This window comes from Leptodactylus fuscus, chromosome 9, assembly GCF_031893055.1.
Source record: "Leptodactylus fuscus isolate aLepFus1 chromosome 9, aLepFus1.hap2, whole genome shotgun sequence".
In the NCBI taxonomy this organism is placed as follows: domain Eukaryota; kingdom Metazoa; phylum Chordata; class Amphibia; order Anura; family Leptodactylidae; genus Leptodactylus; species Leptodactylus fuscus.
This window is the reverse complement of record NC_134273.1, coordinates 48,319,101-48,345,749: the sequence shown is the minus strand read 5'-3', so window position 1 is coordinate 48,345,749 and position 26,649 is coordinate 48,319,101. Positions and strand designations below refer to the sequence as shown.

General features: G+C 39.3%; 1 protein-coding gene across 1 annotated transcript in view; it reads right to left on the bottom strand.

Moving 5' to 3' along the window:
• Positions 1-26,333, bottom strand: part of EMP1 (epithelial membrane protein 1) — a 31,792-nt gene extending 5,459 nt beyond the window's left edge. Inside the window, exons 1-4 of the mRNA XM_075286376.1 lie at positions 26,183-26,333; positions 8,170-8,278; positions 5,839-5,941; positions 5,350-5,493 (exon numbers count right to left, since the gene is read on the bottom strand). Coding sequence (XP_075142477.1) covers positions 5,350-5,493; positions 5,839-5,941; positions 8,170-8,247 — 325 coding nt within the window. The 5' untranslated portion in view covers positions 8,248-8,278; positions 26,183-26,333. The remainder of the gene's footprint in view (positions 1-5,349; positions 5,494-5,838; positions 5,942-8,169; positions 8,279-26,182) is intronic.
• Between the last annotated feature and the right edge of the window lie 316 nt (positions 26,334-26,649).

The following is a 26,649-nucleotide window of genomic DNA, read 5'->3' as shown; positions in this document are numbered from 1 at the left end:
AACTGCGAACAACCGCTTCCGGTAACCATCAATGAGTTTCTTACAATGCTCTGCTGGAACTTTAGACCATTCTTCTTTGGCAAACTGCTCCAGGTCCCTGAGATGTGAAGGGTGCCTTCTCCAAACTGCCATTTTGAGATCTCTCCTCAGGTGTTCTATGGGATTCAGGGCTGGACTCATTGCTGGCCACTTTAGAAGTCTCCAGTGCTTTCTCTCAAACCATTTTCTAGTGCTTTTTGAAGTGTGTTTTGGGTCATTGTCCTGCTGGAAGACCCATGACCTCTGAGGGAGTCCCAGCTTTTTCACACTGGGCCCTATATTATGCTGCAAAATTTGTTGGTAGTCTTCAGACTTCATAATGCCATGCATACGGTCAAGCAGTCCAGTGCCAGAGGCAGCAAAGCAACTCCAAAACATCAGGGAACCTCCGCCATGTTTGACTGTAGGGACCGTGTTCTTTTCTTTGAAGGCCTCTTTTTTTTTTTTTTCCTGTAAACTGTATGTTGATGCCTTTTCCCAAAAAGCTCTACTTTTGTCTCATCTGACCAGAGAACATTCTACCAAAACGTTTTTGGCTTTCTCAGGTAAGTTTTGGCAAACTCCAGCCTGGCTTTTTTATGTCTCTGGGTAAAAAGTGGGGTCTTCCTGGGTCTCCTACCATACAGTCCCTTTTCATTTAGACCCCAATGGATAGTACGGGTTGACACTGTTGTACCCTTGGACTGCAGGGCAGCTTGAACTTGTTTGGATGTTAGTCGAGGTTCTTTATCCACCATCCGCACAATCTTGCATTGAAATCTCTCGAAAAATGTTTCTTTTCCGTCCACATCTAGGGAGGTTAGCCACAGTGCCATGGGCTTTAAACTTCTTGATGACACTGCGCACGGTAGACACAGGAACATTCAGGTCTTTAGAGATGGACTTGTATCCTTGAGATTGCTCATGCGTCCTCACAATTTTGCTTCTCAAGTCCTCAGACAGTTCTTTGGTTTTCTTTCTTTTCTCCATGCTCAATGTAGTACACACAAGGACACAGGACAGAGGTTGAGTCAAGTTTAATCCATTTCAACTGGCTACAAGTGTGATTTAGTTATTGCCACCACCTGTTAGGTGCCTCAGGTAAGTAACAGGTGCTGTTAATTACACAAATTAGAGAAGCATCACATGATCTTTCAAACAGTGCCAATACTTTTGTCCACCCCTTTTTTATGTTTAGTGTGGAATTATATCCAATTTGGTTTTTTGACAATTCTTTTTGTGGTTTTCCATTGAAGGCAAATTAAATGAAGATAATAATACCAAAGAATTTGTGTTTGCAATCATTTTTTGGAAGAAAATTAGTATTATCTGACAGAATTGCAGGGGTGCCAATACTTTTGGCCAACACTGTATACGTGACAAACAGCTTTTCTCTGGGGTGTTCCCCCCAAAAAAATAGCTGCAAAAACTATATCAGCTCAATCCAATTTTTAAGGGTCTACCCCCTAAAACGAGGGCCATGTGTGGACCGTGTTTGAGTCTGGAAAGCTCCAGATCTGCTACCAGGTTTTGGCCATTATCACATACGCAAACATGCCTGGGCCCAGGTGTAGCGGGGAAAGCCATATTGCCATATCATCCTGGATGGCATCCCTCACGTCGGAGGCAGTGTGCTGTCTATCCCCCAAGCTGATGAGCTTCAGCACGGCCTGCTGACATCTCCCCACGCCAGTGGTACAGTGTTTCCAGCTCATAGTTGGGGTCGAGGTTGCAGCGCAGGAGTAGGCTGTCAGAGAAACCCTGCCATGAATTTTGGGCTGGGAGAGGAGATAGGCCACCCCAGTTTGCACCCCGGGCCAAAAGATAAGCAGCATCCCTGACCGCAGGCACTTGTCGATATGTTGGTGGTCAAGTGGACCTTGCAGCAAAGTGCGGAACTCTGGGCCCGACTGATGTTATGGGACACATGCAGGCTCAAGGTGGGGAAAGCAAGAGAAGTATGCACCCCACCCTGATGGAGGACAGAGGCAGCAAAGAGCAGCACTCCTGCCACTAAGGATACGTGTGTACTGGCTATACACTTGAGAAAGAGGTACTCCCCGAAACACTTTTTTGAATGCGTCATGTGTAAAGAATTCCAATAAAGTGCAAGTTTAATTCAACACCTCTGGAGTAGCGCAGTTTTCATCCATTGGTCAAGTGTTCTTCCTAGCAAGAGAAGTAGTAACGGCTAGGCCCAGCATAGGGAGGTGCCCCAGCTGCCATCTGGTGATGGTAGGCCTGGGTATCCAGAAGGATAAACGCACAAAATTTGTCATGTAACTGGTGACACTAGGCACCTCAGTGGCAGTAGTTTGGCCAGGGGGTGCCGCTAGCCTCCTATGTGACACTTTGTCATCCTCCTTTTCCTAAATCAATATACGCTGTGAAGTGGCAGGAGTGTGCACTGACTATCCTGCTGGAATGGTTCTGCTCCTATGCCTGATTCCTCAGCGTACAATACATTATCCCTGATGGTGATGAAGGTTTCTTGCATCACACACAGGAGTGGGATTGTTAAAATCAGTAATGTGTCGTCAAAGCTGACCCTCTTGCTGAACCCCTCAAAGACGAGTTTTGCATGAGTGGCTAGTACATGGAAAATCTTTGGCCTTGCCGCCTCTGGACATGCCTCTGCCTCTAGCCACCTTTTTTGCTGCTTAGCCTGCCTCCTTATGTACATATCATTTGTATGTTTTTTTCCTCTCCTGTACCAGAACAAAGGATGAGATTTTTAACTTCTACCAGGGGTCAAGGATTACAAAAATCCATTATTGTTTGTTCTCCATGATGTGAATTATACCTTTTTCTCTTGAAAAGCAACCTAACATGAAGTCAGCCATGTGTGCCAGTGTGTTACTTGGCATGACTTATAATAAGCTTCCAACCAGATGGACCGGATGGCAGTTGTTAGCCTGTTGGAGGAATTATTCTGGCAACATGGGAGACTTTTGCATGAGTGGCTAGTACACGGAAAATCTTTGGCCTTGTTGCCTCTGGACATGCCTCTGCCTCTAGCCACCTTTTTTGCTGCTGCACTTGCATCCACATCTACACTGCTTTCACCCCTACACATCAACCTAACACTCTGCTGGTGCAAGGCTCAACTCACCCAAAGGGTAAAAAACTCTGCTGGTGCAAGGCTGAACTAAGTTAAAGGGCCTAAAACTCTGCTGGTAAGAGGCTGAAGTCACCTCAAGGGCCTCAATCTCTGCTGGTAGCTCAGCTTAAGGGCCTCTAACTTAATTTGGAAGGGCTCATGTTAAGGGCTAGAAAAGTGAATTTTTGAAGGTCTCACCACATCACACACACATCCACAATGACAGTTAAGGGTGGGGGCTTTTGGATTTCCCATTGCCTATTTCATCTGTGGTTGTCATGGGCAACATGGTTTAACCCTTTCCCACCGATGGCATTTTTTGATTTTCGTTTTTGACTCCCCTCCTTCTAAACCCCATAACTTTTTTATTTCTCTGCTCCCAGAGCCATATGAGGTCTTAATTTTTACAGGACAAATTTTTCTTCTTGATGCCACCATTAATTATTCTATATAATGTACTGGGAAGCAGGAAAAAGATTCAGAATGGGGTGGATTTGAAGAAAAAATGCATTTCTGCGACTTTCTTACGGGCTTTGGTTTTACGGCGTTCACTGTGCAGCCAAAATGACATGTCCCCTGTATTCTGTGTTTCAGTACGGTTCCAGGGATACCAAATTTATATGGTTTTATTTACATTTTGACCCCTTAAAAAAATCCAAAACTGTGTTAAAAAATTTTTTTTCTAAAAGTCGCCATACTCCGACAGCCGTAACTTTTTTATACGTCAGTGTACGGGGATGCATTGGGCGTCTTTTTTTGTGGGGCCGGGTGTACTTTTTAGTTCTACCATTTTCGGGAAATGTTATTGCTTTGATCACTTTTTATTCAAATTTTTAGCAGAATCAAAACAGTGAAAAACCGGCGGTTTGGCACTTTTGACTATTTTTCCCGCTACAGCGTTTACCGAACAGGAAAAATATTTTTATAGATTTGTATAGCAGGCGATTTCAGACACAGGGATAACTAACATGTATGTGTTTCACAGTTTTTAACTACTTTTATATGTGTTCTAGGGGAAGGGGTGTGATTTTTTATAATATATATATATATATATATATATATATATATATATATATATATATTTGCATTTATTAGATCCCCTAGGGGTGTTAAACCCCAGGGGGTCTGATCACTAATACAATGCATTACAATGCTAATGCATTGCAATGCATTGCAAAAAATCATCCTTTCTTTTGCAGGCTGCATAGACCAGCCTGCAAAAGAAAGAATTTGCAGACAAGCCTGGGAGCCTTGTAAAGGCTCCCGGCTGTCATGCCAACGTGACGTCAGCCCTGGAGCATGCTCCAGGAGCCGGCGATCACCAGCAAAATGGCGGCGCCCTTTGACCATGGCGCCGGAGGGGTTAATGCCTCCGATCGGTCCGGGGACCGATTGGAGGCATTAGAGCCTGTTGTCTACTGCTTAAAGCAGTAGACACCCGGCGGCTATGGCGGCCGCCCGGCTCCCGAGCGGTCGCCATAGTTACAGACCCGACATGCGCTGTACTATTACGGCGCATGTCGGGAAGGGGTTAAAGGGGTGCTTGTTAATGTTTCTTTAGCTTAAATTTGGGTTTCTGTACATCCATTTGGGGAAGAAAGAAGGTTTCCAGGTATTTTCCCTCTCTGATAGAGGTTATTTTGAGTGTGGAAAGTGTGTAGTTGATAGGCTGTGATGGTGGGGTAAAACTGTGACTTGGGCGTGTTAGATGCCCCCAGGCATGCTTCTCCTGCTGTCCCAGTTGCATTCCAGAGGTGTTATCATCATTTGCTGAGGTGTCATAGTGGACTTGGTGACTCTCCTGAGTCGAATGGTGGGTTCCCCTGAAATGAAGCATTTTTCCCCATAGACTATAATAGGGTTCGATATTCGATCGAATAGTCGAATATTGAGCGGCAATTCAAAACAAATAACAAATATTCAATATTTTACTGTTTGCTCATCTCTAGCAATGATGGCTACCAATTTGGCTAAATCATAACGACAGATGAACAGTAGTTACTCATTTTCTACATTAGTCCTAATTAAGACCATGCCTCCATTTTGTTGTCTGGCATTTATGGTAGAACCCTCAACAGAGGCTCCAGATAGAACCCCTGATGAAAATGAGAATGTACAAAGACTCTAATATCCAATATGGGCTTTAGTGTGATCTAAGTGAAATGACCATTTTCTACAAGTGAAAATGTTACAAATGAAACATTACATGGCTTAAAGTTATGCATACTCACAGCACATAAACATCAAAGCGCCTGTAATGTAAAAACGACATCCTTTCCCCAGTGTGAATAGTTGTCCAATGAATGACATCAGTGCAAAACAGCAGAAGATAATGGCCAGGATCATGAAAGATTCCACTGCCCTCATAGCAGGGACTGAAAGAGAAGAGAAGAATAGCATTGGTTTCACTGGTTACCTACAGTCATTCTAGTAACTAACCCTCTGTTGTTTACAGAGAAAGAGCTATTCAACATTTTTACTGTTAAAAGAACTTTGAAATATTTGTTAAATAGTTTTTTGTAGTATGTACAGAAATATTCTCATGTTAATTCCACCTCCTCTCATATACCTTATACATATCTATACCTACTGCATAAATGATCTGCATTTCCTAAATGCACAATACCATTAACACCATTATGAATAAGGGGGACTGAGGAACATCCTAGTAATAGATAAGATATTGGTTGTATGGTAATAGCACAACATTAGTAACATACCTTGATCAGGTGGAATGGTGTCATACACATTATTACAAGTTCCAACAATGCAGTATTGCCAGATCCCTAGTGACTTTGCTCCATCTTCAGTTTTTAGCCAAACCTGAAACACAATAACCAAAGTCAGTATACATCTCTCTTCATACTCTATGTAGTTTTGTACCATGTAACAGATAAAGAACATTAAAAGCTTCAGTTATAAATACAGAAATTTGGATTTATATAATCGTCTTATGCAAAACCAACTTCTGAAATGTTAGCATATTACATTTTCATTCAGTGTTATTCCTGCAGTTACTTCTGTTTTTGTGAGAATGATGTAAAGCTGCTGTCCTGTCTCTAGTTGTTTTCATTGTTTTCACTATTTCCAGCAGTAAAATGGTTTGATTCCATTAATAAAAATTTATTAGATTTATTTATTTATTGATAGGTAAATAAGTGGCACTCCGCTGATTTCAGCTCAGTTGCCAAGCGATAAGGCATGTCACTTGTGGCACTTGTTATTCTACGTAGGCTCTGTACTGTCCAGTGAGCAGTGGGCAGCTCCAATCAGAGGCAGCCAGTATCAGAGCTCAGAATCACACCCCTTGTCTGCTCCTGCCTGACACCGCCGTCCTGACATACAGAGCTTAAAGGGATTCTACCATTAAACTACCTTTTTTTCTAATGAACACGTCGGAATAGCCTTAAGAAAGGCTATTCGTCTCCTACCTTTAGACGTAATGCTCCAGAAGCCGGCGATCACCAGCAAAATGGCGGCGCCCTTTGACCATGGCGCCTGAGGGGTTAATGCCTCCGATCGGTCCGGGGACCGATTGGAGGCATTAGAGCCTGTTGTCTACTGCTTAAAGCAGTAGACACCCGGCGGCTATGGCGGCTGCCCAGCTCCCGAGCGGTCGCCATACTTACAGACCCGACATGCGCTGTACAATTACGGCGCATGTCGGGAAGGGGTTAAAGGGGTGCTTGTTAATGTTTCTTTAGCTTAAATTTGGGTTTCTGTACATCCATTTGGGGAAGAAAGAAGGTTTCCAGGTATTTTCCCTCTCTGATAGTGTGGAAAGTGTGTAGTTGATAGGCTGTGATGGTGGGGTAAAACTGTGACTTGGCCACCCCAAAATGGCCGCCGGCCAGCTCCTGTATTGAACTGCAAGAACGGCTAACCCAAAATGGCCACCGGCCGGCTCCTGTATTGAACTGCAAGAGCGGCTAAACAAAAATGGCCGCCGGCGGCCATTTTTGTGTAGCCGCTCTTGCAGTTCAATACAGGAGCCGGTGGCCATTTTGGGGTGGCCTCTCTATGCTCCTGTATAGAACTACAAGAGCAAGAGAAGCCAGAAGAGGCGGAGTTGCTGTAGAAGAAGGAGGCGGCGCAGGAAAGAGCTCTCGGGCAGTAATGGGGATGCGCTCATCGGTCTTTCAGCGCTGGGGCCCGCTCTCATTGCTGCGGAGAGCTCATTTTCATACCTTTAAACCGGTATTTCTACAGAACGGCGCGGCGGACACCACGTGTAAAGGTAGGAGACGAATAGCCTTTCTTAAGGCTATTCCGACGTGGTAATTAGAAAAAAAAGTAGTTTAATGGTAGGATCCCTTTAAATAGCATATCAGGAACCAAAACTAACTGCACTTATTGCTCAGAAAGATTGGAGGCCAGAGAATCAGTAAGAATCAGTGAAGTAGCACCTACTAAATGATACAATGAACTGGAGATGGCAAAAGGTCCATTTTAAAGGGGTTAAGCAACAATTTGTATTTCTTTCTCTTAGGTTAGGTTCACACTTGCACCCAGTTTCTATTTGGGAATTCTGTTCCCCATTCTGCTTGAAAAATGCAAGCAGGACTTTTCTGTCTGCATTTGTCTGGCGGAAACCTGGAGGACCCCATTATAACCTGTGGTGTCTGTGGGTTTCCACGGGTAACCGCTTTTTAAGAACGAAAACCTGAACACAGGCTTTCTGTGAAAAGTGCTGCAGGAAAAACCACAATGTGTTTCTGCTGCAATTTTTCCTGCAGTCTGCTATTTGGGACCTTAGCCTTGCAGTCCGTGTTCCTCAAAGTTATGAAAGTGTTATTTAAAGCATTTTACGAATAGGGATAAAAACACATACTTAGGTTATTCAATGCCATTTTGTGAAGCCAAAAACAGACATTCATCTGATATAGGACAGATAGTACATCTCCTTTTTTAATCTTTGGCTTCATAAACTATATTAAAAACCTCAACGTGTCTTATTGTTATTTATCGTCTTGCCGTTCAAATGTAAATTTGTAATAGGCTTTGGTAATAAACACATATGCAATACATTCTTATATCTTTTTAATACATACACTGGAAATTGTGGCTACAAAGAGCATGATAGTGACAGCGATGTGAACCACAAACACAGCAGCTAGGATGACCAACATCTTGGTTTGTTACTGGTACACACAACAGGTCCTGAAAGTGATAAAAGAATACAGATCAACAGGCATAAATAATAAAGAACTATTGTCATATACTGTATATTAATACAGAGCAGAAAGATGTAGTGAAGCACACAATAATGACTAAATGCCCACACTTGTCTTGGCTGTGTTAAAGAAGGTATTGTAAGGTTTTGGAGTATAGTTAAAGAGGCTCTATAGTTGGGAAAACACATTTTTACTAAGCACATTCTTGCACAGCTTTTAGAAAGGCTATTTTACACATACCTTTTGTATGTTTTTGAATGAGCCAGCTTTTATATTCATATGCTAATTAGCCTCGAGCGAGCACCCAGAAGTGTCAGTGAGCACTCTCTGCTGTGTGTGTGAGAGCAGAGAGATGAGTCATCATCATCATCAGCCTCTCTGCTCTCATACACACATAGGAGAGAATAGCAGAGGGTGCTCACTGAGACTTCCGGGTGCATGCTGGAGACTAATTAGCATATGAATAAAAGCAGTCTCATTCAAAAAGGTAGGTGTAGAATAGCCTTTCTAAAGGATATGCAAGTATGTGCCTATTTAAAAATGTGTTTTCCCAATGATAAAGCCCCTTTAAAATATATAAGTAAAGCACACATACAATAATTTAGATTACAGTTTTTTGCCAAATAATATACAAGCCAAAGAAATAATGTACAGTTAATAAAACGGTGTATTGTGAATATATGGCTATAGTTAACACTCTAGTGTCTGTTTTATCACAGAATAGTAAGCGTTGCTATGCTGGAGAGATGCTGAAGTGACCGCAATCCTATTATTTTTAGGATCATTAGGGGTCCTATACTTTGTACCCCTGTTGATCATAATTACATAACCTAGTGATACAGATGTGGCTACCCTACACTTAGCTCGAGTTTGATTCAGTACTGCAATTTCTCATGAGACCAGTTCAATACATTGTTGGCACATATTAGCAAAGCCCTTGCTTTATAGGCTGTAATTCACAACACAGTCACTGAATAGCCAAACATGTATCATATCATGTTGAGACAGAATATCATGAAATCATATTCAAAAAGCTAAGGGAATGGGAATGGATAGTGGAGGGGAAAGGTATGAAAGCCTGTAGTGTTTATATTTATTAAAAAATCTGATAAAGCAGATAACCTGATGAAAGTACAGCAAATATCATGTGAATGCTAGCTTATAAAATGGAGATGCAAATTTCAGGACGTGAGTAAAGAAATAGCAGAATAAGTGCTTAGGCACACATTGAGAGATAAAGATGGAATGCTGGGTGAGATCTCCATTGCTCATTAAAAACCTGAACTTGCAACCTGAAGGAGTGTCCTTATGGGCGCGGTAGTATCACTTCATCACTGGTATGTGTGATTTACAGACACACCTCCTACAATGAAAGTGTATTCATTTATGTCAGTCAGTCTTTGCAAAATCACGGCCGCAAAATAATGCGGCGTATATGATCCTAACTCCCACTGAAAACAATGTGAGCGTTTACGGCGCTCAAAGTCTCACACGCAGTATACGTGCCACATCACGCGGCACGTTACTCCGTGTGAATGGACCCTTATGTTACGGAGTTGCTTCTTTCATTATGATTTGGAACTACTTTCACAATTTTGCAAGCTTCACAGCTGAAATCTACCAGCATTCCTTGTCAGATTAGTGTCAAAGCTTGCTCTGCTGTCCATTTTCTCTCACACTGTATTATGGTAAGGTAAGGTATTATGGGTGTGTATCATATTTTCACAGGCTACCAACGGATAGGTCAACAGTTTCTGATCTGAGGGGTCTGACAGCCAAACCCTGCACAGATCAGATGTTCTTGCAGCCTGCAGGCAGAAGAAGCTACTGGAGTGGTATTATTCAAGTAATAGGTGCAAAACTGCACACCCTTCAACTGTATAGTGATGGCATTGGGGACAGCTCTGCTGCTATTACTTGAATAAGAGCAACCTGTACACACTTTCCGTCCTCTGTAGTGGCTTTCAGCACCTACAGATCAGATAACGGCTACCTATCCTGTGGAAAAATCATTAATATAAAATATGCATCTGGGACCTTTTAGGTATAATGTGAATGCAGGGCTAAACTTTTAGGTTAGGGCTACATGATCACCTGTTGTGCGACAAAAATTTCAATGTATCTTTTTGGGGTCTCACTGTGACATGCCACATCATGTGACAATTGCAGAAAATCCAAACCTGGATTATGGTCGCAGGTTGCAAGTCGCATGTGGTTTTTCTACTATAACTTCAATAGAAGTCTTGACTGTGACTTGACTGTGTTTTTACAGCCAAAACACAGCTCAAAAAAATGGCGAGACAGTTAGCCACAGGCAAGTTTTAGCTGCTATTTTAGTCTTCTGTGAGACTTTTTGTCATGCGGCATGTTGCTGCATGACAATTCAGAAGTAGCACTGATATGTAATATTCAAAGATACTGATACCCAGGTAATGTTTAATATTGACCATCCATGAACTTCCCATGCAGAACAGGGCAAATATATCCTTTTGATTTCCTAGCCATAAAAATATATTCCTCATGGGAAAGAAATATTTTTTTTTTCAAAAAGTCAATCGGTAAGTTAGAATCCTGAGTTCACACTATACGTATTCACTAAAGTACAATAATATCCCTATATACACTAAGGTCATGATTCTAGCTCTAAGTATAGTTCAAGGCTGTATTTAAGCCAAGTCTCAGTCTTGCGTCAGAAGGGTAAATGTGCGTTATTCTGACTATTGTTCTAATCAGTTTTTTTGTATGGTTTAAAAAACCCATTTCCAAATTTTCTAAGGGTAAGTTCACACTGGGTTTTTTAGTCAGGATTTTGAGGCCGTATCCACCTCAAAATCCTGACCAAAAAAACAGCTCCCATTGAAATCAATGGGAGCTGGTCAGTTCTTTTTTTTTGAGAGCCGTTTCTTCCGGCTCCTGGAAAAAAGAAGTGACATGCTCATTCTTCAGGCCAATTTGCCTCATGATTTGGCCTGAAGACACACCCTTCTCCGGCCTCTGCCTTTTCTACCAAATACCTTTTTTTTTAATTTAAATTGTGAGCCACACATAGAACTCACAGTGTACATTTTTTCCCTATCAGTATGTCTTTCGAATATGAGCTGGAAATCCATGCAAACACAGGGAGAACATACAAACTCCTTGCAGATGTTATTTGCCCTTGGGGGGATTTGAACACCAGGACTCCAGCATTGCAAGGCTGTAGTGCTAACCACTGAGCCACCGGGTGGCCCCTACCTAATTCCATTTTCTACCATAGACTTCAAGTCTCAGTCTTGCGTCAGAAGGGTAGATGTGTGGTATTCTGACTATTGTTCTACTCATTTTTTTTTGGTATGGTTAATAAAACCCATTTCCAAATTTTCTAAGGGTAAGTTCACATGGAGTATTTTGAAATCAATGGGGGCCGCTTAGGTCTTTTTTTTTCATGAGCCGTTTCTTCCGGCTCCCAGAAAAAAGAATCAAGATGCTCATTCTGGAGGCCGTTTCGCCTCACGATTCAGCCTGAAGACACACCCTCCTTCGGTCTAGGCCCATTCATTGGGCCTAATCCAGAGCGGAGTGCACAGCTGGATGCCGATGCAGTGTTTCAGTCGCTGCTACCTGGCTTTTGAGGCCTCTGTGACGGTGCTGCAGGTGAATGAACAATTGCTGGCAGATACTCCCACAGATATCAGAAGATTTGGGAAGGTCCCAGCAGCTACTGGACAACTTATAATCAAGGAACAGTTCTAACAAAATAGACATAGGGGGAAATTATCAGGTCCTGCATTCCAAATTTCTGATATCAAAATCCTACAATATGGTGTTTTATAACTTTTTTGGGCATATTTGCAACTGGCTTTCCTTCAAAAAGTGAGTGGGAAAGTGAGTTTGGTTAGCCTGTCTTGCTGATGTATACATGATTTTACAAGTTTGACTTTTTCAAACAATTGCAAAAATGATCACTTATCACAATGTATCACAATGAAAGCAATAGGTAAAAAAAGCCTCCCATTGATTTCAATGGGTAGCGCGTGTATGCCAGCAACCATTCAAGTCAATGGGATCTGTTTTTTACGCCGCTCACTCTGGACGTTCAGAATGAGCGGAGCGTAAACTCCGTGTGAAGGCTCCCTAAAGGGTACAATTTGTTTACTGAATTATTTTATGTCCTATTTATATCTCTAAATTCACATATTGTGTCTCCATTGTTCTGCAGTTTTGGGGTATAATATTTTGGCTATAGTAATAAAGTATTTTTTTTCCGTTGAACACATATGAGTTTATTGCTTCTTTTGTTCTAGAGTAAGTTAAACTGTCACCACAGGGGCAGGACTGTGACAACCTTTCATGACAAACTTTCTTCATGAAAAAGAGAACACAATACAACTGTGTACAAGCAAGCTCTCATAAAATCAGTCCAGCACAGATGTATAAAGGAACTAATATTAACATGATATATATGGACTCCATATTAACTGGAAGAAAAGATACATTTGTGTCGTGAACTTGTTTTTCTTTTTTTGTTTTACAAGGGTTGGAGTTATTCTACATGCCACACCTCAGCCTGAGTCTGTTCTGGGCCATGGCCAATAGTGTCTGCTGTAACTTGCAAAAGGGTGTGGACTGGCACATTGAGAGAAGTTGAGAAAATTATACAATTGATACTAGAGACAAGAAAAAAATATTTCTTACTTCCATCAATGTCAATATATTTTCAAAGATGAAGATAAAACATAATTATACTGTCTATAACATGTAATGGAATTGTACATAGACCACAGCATAAGGTCAGCCAGACTAAATTAGAATGTTTGTGCTGTACCTAGTGTCATGACAAAATCTACTAATGTATTAGCCACATCTATGACACGCCATGCACCAAAAAGTCTAAGCTGACTCCATTCGGCCCCTACATAAAATTGATGACTGATATTGATGACAATATTGACGACCTATTCAGCAAACCCCTTTAAAGCTAAGGCCCCATATTGCGGAAATGCAGCTTTTTTTATTGCAGATTTTGTTGTGATTGTTTGAGCCAAATCCAAAAATGGCTACAAAAGGAATGAGAAAAATATAGGAAGTTCTTATACCTCTACCTTATGCTTAATTCACTTCTGGCTTTGGCTCAAAAAACACAACAAAATCTGCAACAAAAAAAAAGCAGCATTTGTGCAACGTGGGGCCTTAACCTAAAAGAAGCAATTCTCATTATTGCAAGTTAGGAACTTTATGTTTCAGACAGGGTTTCTTGAGCCAAAATAAATGGTTTCCAAAAATTTTAGGATCCACTCACACGGAGCAAAATGGTGAGGAATTTGGTGTGGAATTTCAGCACTGACAAAAAAGCCTTCCATTGACTTCAATGGGTTCCTTTTTCTGCTAGTGGAAAAAAAAGCTAGCAGAACCCATTGAAATCTATGGGAGGCTTTTTTTTCAGTGCTTAAATTCCACACCAAATTCTTCACCATTTTCCTCCGTGTGAATGGACCCTAAGATGAACATGCACCAAACTGAATATTGCCACTAGAGAAGTGAGCAGAGATTGATTATATGTATACAGTACATAAAACCCATAGCCATAGGAACACTGTAACATGATACTGTTTTTCTAACTTTGACCTCAACATAGTTTATAGCCACATCTGGTTACAAAGAAATCTTTTACCCTTGTTGCTACAATAAGTATGACACAGAACATTTGTGAGTCATCTTTTTTTAATAGTCTATGTACTACAGTATGTAGGATACAATAAGAGAATACACATCACATTCACAGATATGGGTGTTGCCACCAATTGGTCATATTTTAGGATTACAGATTTTCACGTGTGATTTCCATGTGCATTGTCAAGCAAGTCTGAACACTACTTTCTTATTCCCTCATTAAATTGTAAATACTTATACATATATTTTACTGCTCACCCGGCACTTTTTTTTCCTATAACCTGTCAACTGAAGTACATTTTATGTATATCTCCTGTTTAAAGACTAATGTATGTGTATTTTTGTAGCCACTTAAAGGTTTTTTTTGTTTTGTTTTTTTTTTAACCAGGATTAATTATTGATGAAACTTCAGCAATTTCGGAACCTCCGATCAGCTGTTTGTTTAGCTATGCATTCGGGTGAGCACTGTGGTCTCTATTACATACATTGGTGTAGCGGGTCAGCTTGGTATCACAGCTCAGTCCATTTACTTTAAGGAAGCTGACCTACGAAATAATCATTTGAACAAAGAATATGGCATCACATAGCCTAGAAATGGGAAGCAGTTATGGTGTCTATCATTTTCTTGGCCAAAATAGGGCAGCATGATATGCACGTATCGCATTGTAAGCAATAGGTAAAAAAGCCTCCCATTGATTTCAATGGGTAGCGCGCGTATGCCGGCACCCATTCAAGTCAATGGGATCTGTTTTTTACGCCGCTCACTCTGAACGGGTTTTAAGTTCAGAATGAGCGAGCGTAAACTCCGTGTGCAGGCTCCCTTACTTTGTATGTGATTTTTTATGCCATCTGTGGTGAACACTCCTAACAGAACCTTCTATCCAGGTGTCAATCTTCCTAGAACATGCTAAGTTCCCTCTTCCAATATTCATTATTCTGTGCCCCCATGCTACATTTATGCCCAATCTGAGAAGGGGCAAAAAACTGTAAGGATTTTTTTCTCCAATTATAATTTATAACGTAAAGGCCAGGTATGTGCCAACTACTGGCAAGCGTATGCCTGCAGGCCACAGGTCTATCAAGTCCACCATTTATGAGCAGTTATAAATGTTTAAAGGCAGTTATAGAATCACATCTAATGAATTTATACTTAATTAAAAATAAACCTAAATTAGTGACACATAAATGTTAATTGCCAAGAACTCTGGGTCAGTTATACGGCAGTATGTAAAAATGACCAAATGACGTGATCTAAATGTCAGGCATTGTTATCCATTTACATCAGTATGTATCGGCATCAGGAAAGATAAATAGATGTAAATGATCTGTCATAGCTCACAGCACGGCACACCCTGCGTTCTGTTTGTGCGATAGATGGAGTAATTGGTATAATGTATAGTAACTACTCTCTGTGTGGGAAAATGCACTCTGGTGTTATTATTTATTTATTTTTTACATAGTTATGCACATTAATTGACCATGTGCCAACATGTTAGGCCTGGTTCACATCTGCGTTCCATATTTTCATTCAGGGGGTCCCCAACCTATACGCATTAAATACAGAAATAGACTTGACAGGCTGGTTAGAAGGGCCAGCTCTGTCCTGGGGAGCCCCCTAGACCCTGCACAGGATGTGGGTGACAGAAGGATACTGTCCGTGGTGAGTTTCATGCTGGAGAACAACTCCCATCCCATGTATGAGACTGTGACAGCACTGGGCAGTACTGTTAGTGACTAACTGCTTAATCATAAGCGTGAGAAGGAGCATTATGAAAGGTCCTTCCTCCCAACCGCGGTCAGACTGTATAATCAACATCAGGCTACGCAGAGATCACTCTGCACAGAGAACTAAATGATCCTGAAGTCTTTCTTTTTCTTGTTATGACTCCTAGTATCTTTTTTTATCTTCTATTCTTAGCTTTGTATGTGTTTTTTTCTTCTATTATTACTGTATTATACATGCTGCTGTAACACAGTGAATTTCCCCATGGTGAGTCTAGTAAAGGATTATTTTATCTTATCTTAAAAAGCAGTTAGTTAAGAAACAACACAGACCCCATAGACTATAATGGGGTCTGTGTGGCTTCCGCATGAGACATTCAGAGAGAAAAGTACTGCTTGCAGGTTTCTGTTCAGGAGGTCCCCAAGCAGATTCCATGAACGGAATCCCAAACACAGATTTGATCCGGGGGTCACCTTTGCTTTGGGTGACATATCAGCAAACACAAGTATTCAACATGTTATTACTGGGTAGAATAGAATATCATAGCAATCTTTGGAGGAGATATCAGTATTTTATTGCAATATCCAGTCCAGTGGTTCTTAACCAGGATTCGATCGAACCCTAGGCCATATGCATGGTTCATTTTGTATACCAGTGAAAAAACATATACCTATGTCTTGAATTTGGAAATAAATCATATTTGATTTATCACTAAAGAAGGGTTGGGTGAATGTGCACATGAAACTGATGGGTTCGGTACTTCAAACAAGATTAAGAATAACTGATTTAGTCTCTGTGGAGTACCCACACAAAAAATCTAACCACTAAATCCATTACCAATATAGTCACCATTACATTACAGTTTTTACATCTTTTGTTTCACTCAGGGCAAAGATTCAGTTAGTTGCCCTACTTAGTTGCCTGTCTTCTAGAAGGACCTTGTCTTGTTATAACAGCGGATGTGAATTATGGAAAGCTTCTTACACGTTGTATTCATTTTTCAAACTCTAATAAAATGACTTATCAGAAGAGGATAATTAAATGAGTTTTCCAGGCTAAAAATATAGATACATAACATTATGTAAAGGGGATAGTTCTGATAAAGGGACATTACATGACACACTGATGTGGTTGTGATCATTTCTCTTAGGCATATTAGTAGTGTAGAAATTGTATTATTATCCTCCTTATATATGGTGAATAGTTTTTTCCCCTTTTTGGTCTTCCCCATGACAATGGTGATCTTGTGCAGTGAATCACATCCAATATGGAAGCCAGTTATAGTCACTGTACAAAATCTTCGGGCATCCAGCTTTTCATCTTAAAAATGACAGAAATGCACCCGGGGCTGTTGGAGAGTAAAACTTATTTTAGCAAACACATGGTCGTCATTTTTTTTTGCTTGTACAGAATTATATGGATTTCTCTTCATTTAAGCAGCTAAAAGACTCGAGGTATCACTCATATCTATTGGACCATTGTTGATTTCCAAAACTAAACTTGTCACAGACATTTTTTAAAAAGTTTTAGTTAAAGGAAAAAATATATTTTTCTCACTGACTAAGGGACTGTCAAATTCGTGTACAAGTTATTTGTTATGTGCAATTGAAAAATCCTGTTTTTGTAGTGAGTATTGTAGATATTTTATTCACCATCAGCAAAAGCTGACATTCATTACCTGTGCTGGCAACTATCAGAGCACAAACAACTCAGGCTTAAGGCTCCACATAGCAAAAAGCAGCTATAAAACGATATGCAAAAATGCAGCGAAAAATGCATGAAGTTTTTTTTCCGCAGCATTTTTTATCAATTTTTTGCTGCATTTTTCTGTGTTCTCTTTCTTCATGTATTATATCTATAACGGAAACGCTTACAATTCTGTTTCTAAAAATAACATGCTGTGTTTTTTTTTTTTTTGAAATGCAGCTTTTTTTTCAATGTGTGGATAAGATTAAACAAAATCTTATTCACTTTGCTGGTTCTGCAAATCAAAATGTTTTAAATAAATAAAGCAAAACAATGTATGTTAATTTACTTAGTAATTATACAAAGCTAGCAAATCTGGTTTTGCTGTATCCAGCCCTACAGTGTGTCAATGCCTGACACCAACACACCAATGCCCTAAAGACCTGACACCAACGCACAGTTCACGAAACTGAGCTAGCATGCAATAAGGGAAATAATTATATATTATAGAGTCATTCTCCCCTGGACTATTGCTTATGGGAAGAATAATGCTTTGATACAGAAAATCATGCAGAGTATATGGAGTTGTGTCTGCCGTGTTTGTCACAAAGCATACCACATGCAATATCACAATGATTCAGGTTTCTTAAAATAGATCAGAAGATGTTTGTCCATGACTAAAGACTATTTCTTTATATTGCAGTTTTTCCAATGTTTAATGAATCCTGATACAAATTTTTGTATTGTATTTGAAATATAAGTATTTTCTGGATTGGTAAAATTGGAACTGAAGATAACGCTCTTATTAGCTGAATATTACTAAGATCATCAGGTGTACAAGCTCAATCCGATGAGCATACCTGTTGATATTATGACATTTAGAACTAGTAAAGGAATCCTATTGTAACCACAACAATCTACTGCAATGTCTACAGTACATGCACTGGCACCCTCCCAGTCCATCCTTATACTGTAGCTCCACACCTTTAACATGTTTGCTTAATGTGATCTCACTGCTGTTCAGAAGACTTCCCTATATTTTAACATCAGAGCCAACACCCAACTGAAGAAAGGGTTTGGTCACTCATGGCGTCCAAATTCTCTTCTGTTTTTACTTCTTTCTTCCTGGAACTCCATCCCACAACTTTGTGCTTTCAACAACACATGTCCAAGTTGCGAACGATTCAAACATTTAGTATATAGTAGTAATTCATTATTTTTAATGCAAATTGAATATGAATATGACCAAACACCATTCATCTTTCTGCCAGTTACATACACAATAAAACCTTATATACATAAAAAGGGAAATTCATCAAGACAGGAGTTCCAAGCACTAGTGTTGATAAGCTGTCTGCTGCTGTGATTTGCATCTATTTTATTAAGATTCCTCTTAATGAATTAGTAGTATCTTTGGATTTCCAAGTGGCAGAAAGCTAAATGTATGGCAGCCATGAGCTGGAGTAGAATTACACTATACTTACTATACATTGGTTTACAGCTGTGACTTCTCTATTTTCAATAGCCAACTTTAATGCTGGGGCCCCACATGGCCATGGCAAAAAAAGCGGCGTTTTACAGTCCCTAGCAAATCTCATCCACAAATTACAGAAAAATATGTGTAGCGGAAATGCTGCAATTTCCAAAAACATTGCATTTTTGGAAATTGCAGAATATTAATTATACCTACGGAAATGCTGGCGGTTTCCCTTGGTATAATTACATAGTTACATAGTAGATGAGGTTGGATAAAGACATTAGTCCATCAAGTCCAACCTATAACCCTACAATCCCTACAGTGTTGATCTAGGGGAAGGCAAAAAACCCCATGAGGCTCATGCCAATTGCTCCATTTCAGGGGGAAAAAATTCCTTCCTGACTCCAAATCTGGCAGTCAGTATAAAAACCCTGGATCAACGTGTCCTTAAAATCTAGAGTCCATAACCTGTTATATTTTTCTCTTCAAGAAAGGTATCCAGGCCCTCTTTGAACTTAATCCTTTATGGACTTTTTGTGAAAAGTGCTGCAGGAAAACTACAATGCCTTTCCGCCACAGTTTTTCCAGCAGTGCTTTTTCACTGTGGCCCTCTACATGGGGCTTTAGCCTTACTCTTGCTCCAATTCTTTAAGAAATGGCTGACAGCAATGATCGTTCAGAAGCAGTAAAGATCCTCTAATTTATTAAAATTTTGCTGACTGAATTCTCAACAAATTAAATATGCAACTAACTATCCATCTAATAAATTATACAATATTAAAAATTGTATATTATATTAAAAAATAATATATAATTAAAAATAAATAAATATATAAAAAATTATTTATCATTTTATTTTGAAGCTTCTAAGTCATGTAAAAAAATATTTTACCTTTTCAAAATATAAACTCCCCAATTTATCCTACTAGGATAAATCACCTTCAGCAAAATAGCACGGCGGATGTTTGATCTTGTTACCCAAGAGCCTCTTTGTCTATTTGGTATCCCTATAGTTCATTGCAGTTGTCATATTTAAGTACATGCATTTTTTCCTACAACTTGTCAAATGGTTCATATACTAATCAAAGCAATGGTAACATGTTAGGAGGTCCCGGATGTCAGATGTCATTGTTAGTATTGCGTAATGTTTCCTGACAACTAAATGAATTAGACATAACAAAAGAATTGCTCAATGTAAAATAGTATTAAATAAGAACATACATCAGATGTGAAACAGGAACAAAGTGTTTATGCCATGACTATGGATATTCAGTTTTTAGTAACTAAAAGGAAAATATAAGATGCAAGACACAAACTTACAATGTGTGAACAAGCACTTAAAAGGAATCTGTCACACGGCAAATGCTTTAAATCTACAGGTAGCATGTTATAGAGCAGATTATATAATCCTGCGGCAACATTTCATCACTATATAAAGTAGATGGACTGTTGGACTGTCTGACGAGAATGACACCATATTTACCACTGACTGCAGAATCAGTACCCTTCAAAAATAGTCTACAATGGGGTCACACGGTGGCTCAGTGGTTAGCACTGCAGCCTTGCAGCGCTGGAGTCCTGGTGTTCAAATCCCGCCAAGGACAAAAAAACATCTGCAAGGAGTTTGTATGTTCTCCCCGTGTTTGCATGGATTTCCATCCCATATTCCAAAGACATACTGATAGGGAAAAATGTACATTGTGAGCTCTGTGTGGGCTTACAATCTACATTTAAAAAAAAAAAATAGTCTACAATGCAATATTATTATGATAAACTATATAAGTATGTACAGTAAAGTATATAGTATACAAGCGTGCAGTGATCAGTTTAAAGTAAAAATAAAAGTACCATACAAGTATGTGTGCAATGTATGAGGAGTAAAAGTTGCTTAAGATGTTTCATAGTTATATTTGTAATGACTTACAGTGGCTATGTATATTATGTTTATTGGTTCAGTTCACAGTGGTTTCAGTGTCTACATCATGTAGAAAGTGCTCCTCTTCCCAGGCAACATGAGGAGATAGCATTTAGGCTTATTCTATGAGGTTCCTGGTGAAAACCATTTTTAATTTAGTCCTTTTGTACTGTACATACTGTACATTGTGCATGACTGTCAGCTTTGGTGGCCTATTCTTAATGCAATTGTTACTAACACAGGGGTCTCATACCTTTTTATGTATCACTGCAGATTTTTTATGAGACTGAGCTAAATAACTAAAGAGGACCTTTCACCATCTGGGGCACATGCGGTGTAATACACATCTTGAAAGCCGACAGTGCGCTGAATTCAGCGCACTATTGGCTTTCCCGTTCTGTGCCCCGTGTGAAGAGCTGTTGGTGCCGGTACCACAGAAGGGTCTATAGCGCTGTACTGTGAGTGCGGACGTTACTTACCGCCCAGGGATGACGCTGAGCGGTGAGGAACACCCCCCTCCCCCGTGCTCATCTATGGACGAGTACTATCAGTGCTCACCTCACTGCTCTCACAGTACAGCGCTACTGACTGTCAGAAACGACATTCTGACAGTGAAGAGCCATGGTACCGGCACCAATAGCTCTTCACCGGGGGCACAGAACGGGAAAGCACTGTTGACTTTCTAGCGGTATATAAAACCGCATGTGCCCCAGGTGATGAAAGTTCCTCTTTAAGGACACTGTAATTATCAATACTGAATTATTACCTTTATATTGTTAGCATATGTATGTGAACCCGTGGAATATATACTTCAGCATGCATATGCATTCTTTGATTTTGTTGTTGTTGCCATAAACAAAATATGTTGTTAACTCTGGGCAGTAACCTGCTATTTTCTATTTTAAGAGGGCCTGTCAACTCTTCAAACATGTCTGTTAAGTCACTAATTCTAGTCCTCAGGACAATTCCAGGCCGTCTTTTCATAGAAGAATATATTGTGCTGTTTCTTGGTTAATCCTCCTAGAATTTAATGAATAAAGTCTCAACTGGGTGTTGGGAGTGTCTTCCTATACAGTTTAATGCTGCCCAACTAGTGCTAGTCCTATATTTCAGTACATTCCAGGCTGAACAATAGAGGAAATGCACAATGCAGAGCAGAGTTCTTAAAATGATACATTTGAAAACTGAACCTAGTAAATATCTTCCAAATAGGGGGCCACACGGTGGCTCAGTGGTTAGCACTGCAGCCTTGCAGCACTGGAGTCCTGGTGTTCAAATCCCGCCAAGGGCATAAAACTATCTGCAAGGAGTTTGTATGTTCTCCCCGTGTTTGCATGGATTTCCATCCCATATTTCAAAAACAAAAAAAAAAAAGACATACTGATAGGGAAAAATGTACATTGTGAGCTCTATGTGGGGCTCACAATCTACATGAAAAAAAAAAAAAAATCTTACAAATAAGGCAGATAGTCTGTACTATAAGGCTACAGGGTACTCCATGTGATACCATACAATTGGTGGATAACTCCATTCATACAGCACCTGATGGGAGATTCAGAAACAGGGTTGTACACAAGACTATGTAACAATCAAGGTTTATAAGCCAGGATACAGGCTGTAATATATGTATACTTATTGGTGCTATATATTAAGCAGTATGATCAATCTATTCAATACATAATTGCTTTTCTGGTGACTATTGTGTCATTGTCACAGGCATATTGTGGGTCCCATTGTGACCACATTCATTTATGTTAGTTGCACTGCAGGCAGTGCAGCACTACTACCTTTGGCAGTGCAATGTGTAGCCTCAGTGTTACACTGCAGACTATTGTAAATGAATATGTGAACAAACCTGCTCCTAGTACAGTACATACAATAGCTGTAAAGTCTGTCATATGGTCAAAACTATTTTTGAAATTGCCTATTGCTATAAAAAAAAGCTGTAGCATTAAATGTTTCTTTGTATTTGACATTTCAGAAATGATATTTCTTAAATAGAGAAGTCGAGCGGAGATGATAAGTCATGCAAGCGATGTGTAACTATTCTGTGATAACAAGCATCAAATATCATGCCAGCAACCTGCCCCACCCATCTGTCAGATTCACAGTGCTCTGACTCATTGTGTATTGAAAAACAAAATCCTAAGCAACCCAACCTATCTATTGAGATATGTACTGGCAGACATCAACACTGGGAAACCACAGTAACTACGTGGTTAAACTATGTGTGTAAAGGACAGCGTCATAGTCACTGGAATGCTCATTTCCCACACACCCTTAGCCTGATTCTAGCTCTGTGTCACTTACATTTTTTCTTGCCATAGTTTTCATAAAATCATGCTGTATTGGATACAATAAAGCCAAAGACTGAATGAGTTTCCATCCCACCCATTGCTTAGGAATATGAGGATTCTGTGCTCAGCCGCACCTAATAATGTTAGAGTTTATGAAAACAACCACAAGAAAATCGGTTTCACAGTGTTGGAATTAGGTGCAGCAAACCCTAATTCCAACACTCATGAAAAGTGGACTTGGGCTTCATTGAGAGGACTGTAATGTTCTGTCTGGTTGTATCTAATAAAGTATGATTTTATGAAAACTACCACAAGTGACATAATGCTAGAATCAGGGTTGCTGTCATTACGTCATGCCGCCCTCAGACAGATTCCCTTTAAACTAGAAGTAGTATGACGATTGAGGGATACAACAGATATAATAAAACAGTAGCATGGATTTTGTGCTGTATGAGATTTCCATATCTATACTTACAAAGAAGTCAGATACATGTTCTTGCCTGCTATAATATCAGTGTACTGAGAAGAGTAGTCATAATGAGATTGCTGTAGCCCTCAGGTCATTGTACACTTAAGGCTTCAGCGCATACCTGCTATGAATAACACTGAAGTGCCTGGGGCCATCACTCACATTATGCAGTCAATTAAATGGCACAGCTGACATGTCTAGGATGTCTGGATATTCATGATTAAAAATGTATGCTATATAAAGATAAGTGAAAATGACCAAAAATAAATGTATCTTAGTTTTTCCTTGTTAATAAGCTTAAATTCCTCAGTCAAAGTCATAAACCAATATTTAGTCACATCATATATCTTTTTACGTTAACTATCATGAGATGCCCTATAATAGGAATTGCCAGCATGTACTCTTCTCCCCATTTACCTCTATGGTCATGATATGTTATATAATAGGTGATACCAGTATGTACTCTTCTCCCAATTTATTGCTATTGTAATTAATTCATAAATGATGTTATTATAAATGACTAACACATCAGTAGGTACATCTACCGCTATGACTTAATGTACAATAAATGTAAGCTATGGAAGACATCCTTCTTTAGTGGTAATGATGCAAGCTGGAACATTAACATTTCTAACCCAGATGCCAGAAGGGCAACATTCTACATTGTTTGTGGATTTAGTATTGCAAGTGAAGTTTTGCAAGAAATAAGTAGCATACAACCTTTTTGTATTGCACATGATCTCTCATTCGCTCACAATTTATACTTTATGCTTTGATATGATATGATAATGCAATAGTTATTCCATATAACCATCTCCATTACACCTACTTAGCCTACATTCACATGACAGTGACAATCAGTCATATGACAGCTACATTAAATTCATTGTATGTGAATGGGAGCTATTGACATGACCATCATAAATTTTTACTCAATTCTATGAGGGATCTGTGAAAATGGGTCCCCTTCTGTTGAAAATTGATCATTCATGGCTATTTTGTACCACATTCATATGAACATGGACTTAACAGTCGATAGATTCATCTCTATGTACTTCTGCTCCATATTCATCCAGTGTTGTGTATTATAGGAGTAGTAAAACACATATATGTCATAGTAAAAACATCATTAATATTATTATATTGACGGTCATTTTGGATAAGCCTAGGTCATCTAACACAATGTGACAACCGTGACTGAGAAACAGAACACATCAAGCATTATGAAATTACTTAGAAAGGTGGGCAAGCCTGTCAGCAGGTCACTGAATTCATAGTATGGTATCCAATGGATGAATGTAAAGCAGACTATAGACTGTTGTAAACTAGTAATAAACCCTACTGGTAGGTTAGTTATTTATTTAACTAGATGAACTACTTTCTCTTCAGACTTTGCTTTCTTAAGGATGATTCTGTTTATTACGTCTGATCACAGAACTGCTAAACTCATAAGACATAGAGACAATCTAACCCGAGAAACCCAGTCTTGAGTGACCCTTGTGCTGGTTTACATTAAAAACAAGGGTTTCTCAGCTCTCTAAATTTCAATGCTATTCTAGGACATTCTAGTCCTTTTTGTAGACCCTGAATATACTAATACATTTTATGTTCTCATCTGGCCTAGTTTGGGTGAGAAAGATGAATGTTTAGGTGATGCCTAATCCATTATCTCTAAAATTATGGAAATTTAGCAAAATCTGCTGTCAAGGATATTCGTAGTACACCTTTCAATAATAGCGAACATTGTTTAACTAAAATATCTCTATTCCAGTGGTTCTTAACCTTGTTTGAGGTACCGAACCCACCAGTTTCATATACACATTCATCGAACCCTTCTTTAGTGATAAATCAAATATGATTTTTTTCCAAATTCAAGACATAGGTATATGTCTTTTTACTGGTACACAAAATGAACCGTACATATGGCCTAGGGTTCGATCAAACCCCGGTTAAAAACCACTGCTCTATTCCTTTATATGTCTACATTCCCTACAATTTTCCTGAAATTGCCATAAACAAAGGAAACATTTTACCAGATACTTAAGTAAATTTAATTAATATATTTTGCATTCATGTTACACAAAGTTTTACTGGACAAACATCCTCTATTCACTACCACTACAGCATTAAGAATCTCTATAATGAGGTATTATCTACACCCTAAAGCTTGGCAACTGGCCATCACCAAGGGTAGCAATGCAGGTCCAGATTTCCCAGTATGAAGCTGTAGAGTACAGTAAACAGGAGCAAAAAACCCAAAGACCCAATGATCTAAAAGTAAACTATATATACTGTGACGAGACGACCATCAAACTTTGCAAAGACTCAAAGACGGTTTTCTGGAAAAGTGCTCAGACCAAGATCTTTTGGAGAGGTTTCACTATTTTACTCTTTGTCTAACTACAGATATTACACATATGCATATATATATATATATATATATATATATATATATATATATATATATATATATATATATATGTAACAAGAAGGCCTTCACACTATTTGTTTAGTATTAGTAATTTTGTATGTGTTTTTTCATAGCATCTGTCCTATAGAAAAGATTACATTAAAAAGCTGGAAAAACCTTCAAAGCCTAGTTCAATCTTCATCTCTGCTTGTAGAAATGACTGTTCTGCATGAACCCTGTCACAGCCTGTCAATGAAAGCTTACCGTATAGAGTGATGTGCGTTTCCAGAAGTCCTTGCTCACTTTTAGTGTGAATGGCAATACTTGTATAAAGATATTTCACAAGCAGTTATAGGTTCCCTGTGATGCAATTTGGGAGGTGCCCGTGTGGTTTTTATAGGAACGTACATTATATGCAGAGAACTAGCAAGGAAAGAATTCGGCTACACCCAGTTTTTGGCAGCTGAATAGTTGCAAGGTATGGGAGGAGGCAGAAAAGTTGTATTACCTCCTGCTCAGCATGAGTCACAATTACATTTTTAGGTGGAAAGAACATGAATGACTAAAACACACACACAATGAGGCTCAGATGATTCTCAGGAGACAGATTTGTTTACAAAAACAAAGAGTTACAAGAAGAAAAAAATGAGGTGTTGGTAACTATGTGGTAATGGAGTGAGCAAGCTGCAGTGGTAACTTCCCAAATTGGAGAATTAAAAGGGTTGTCAAGG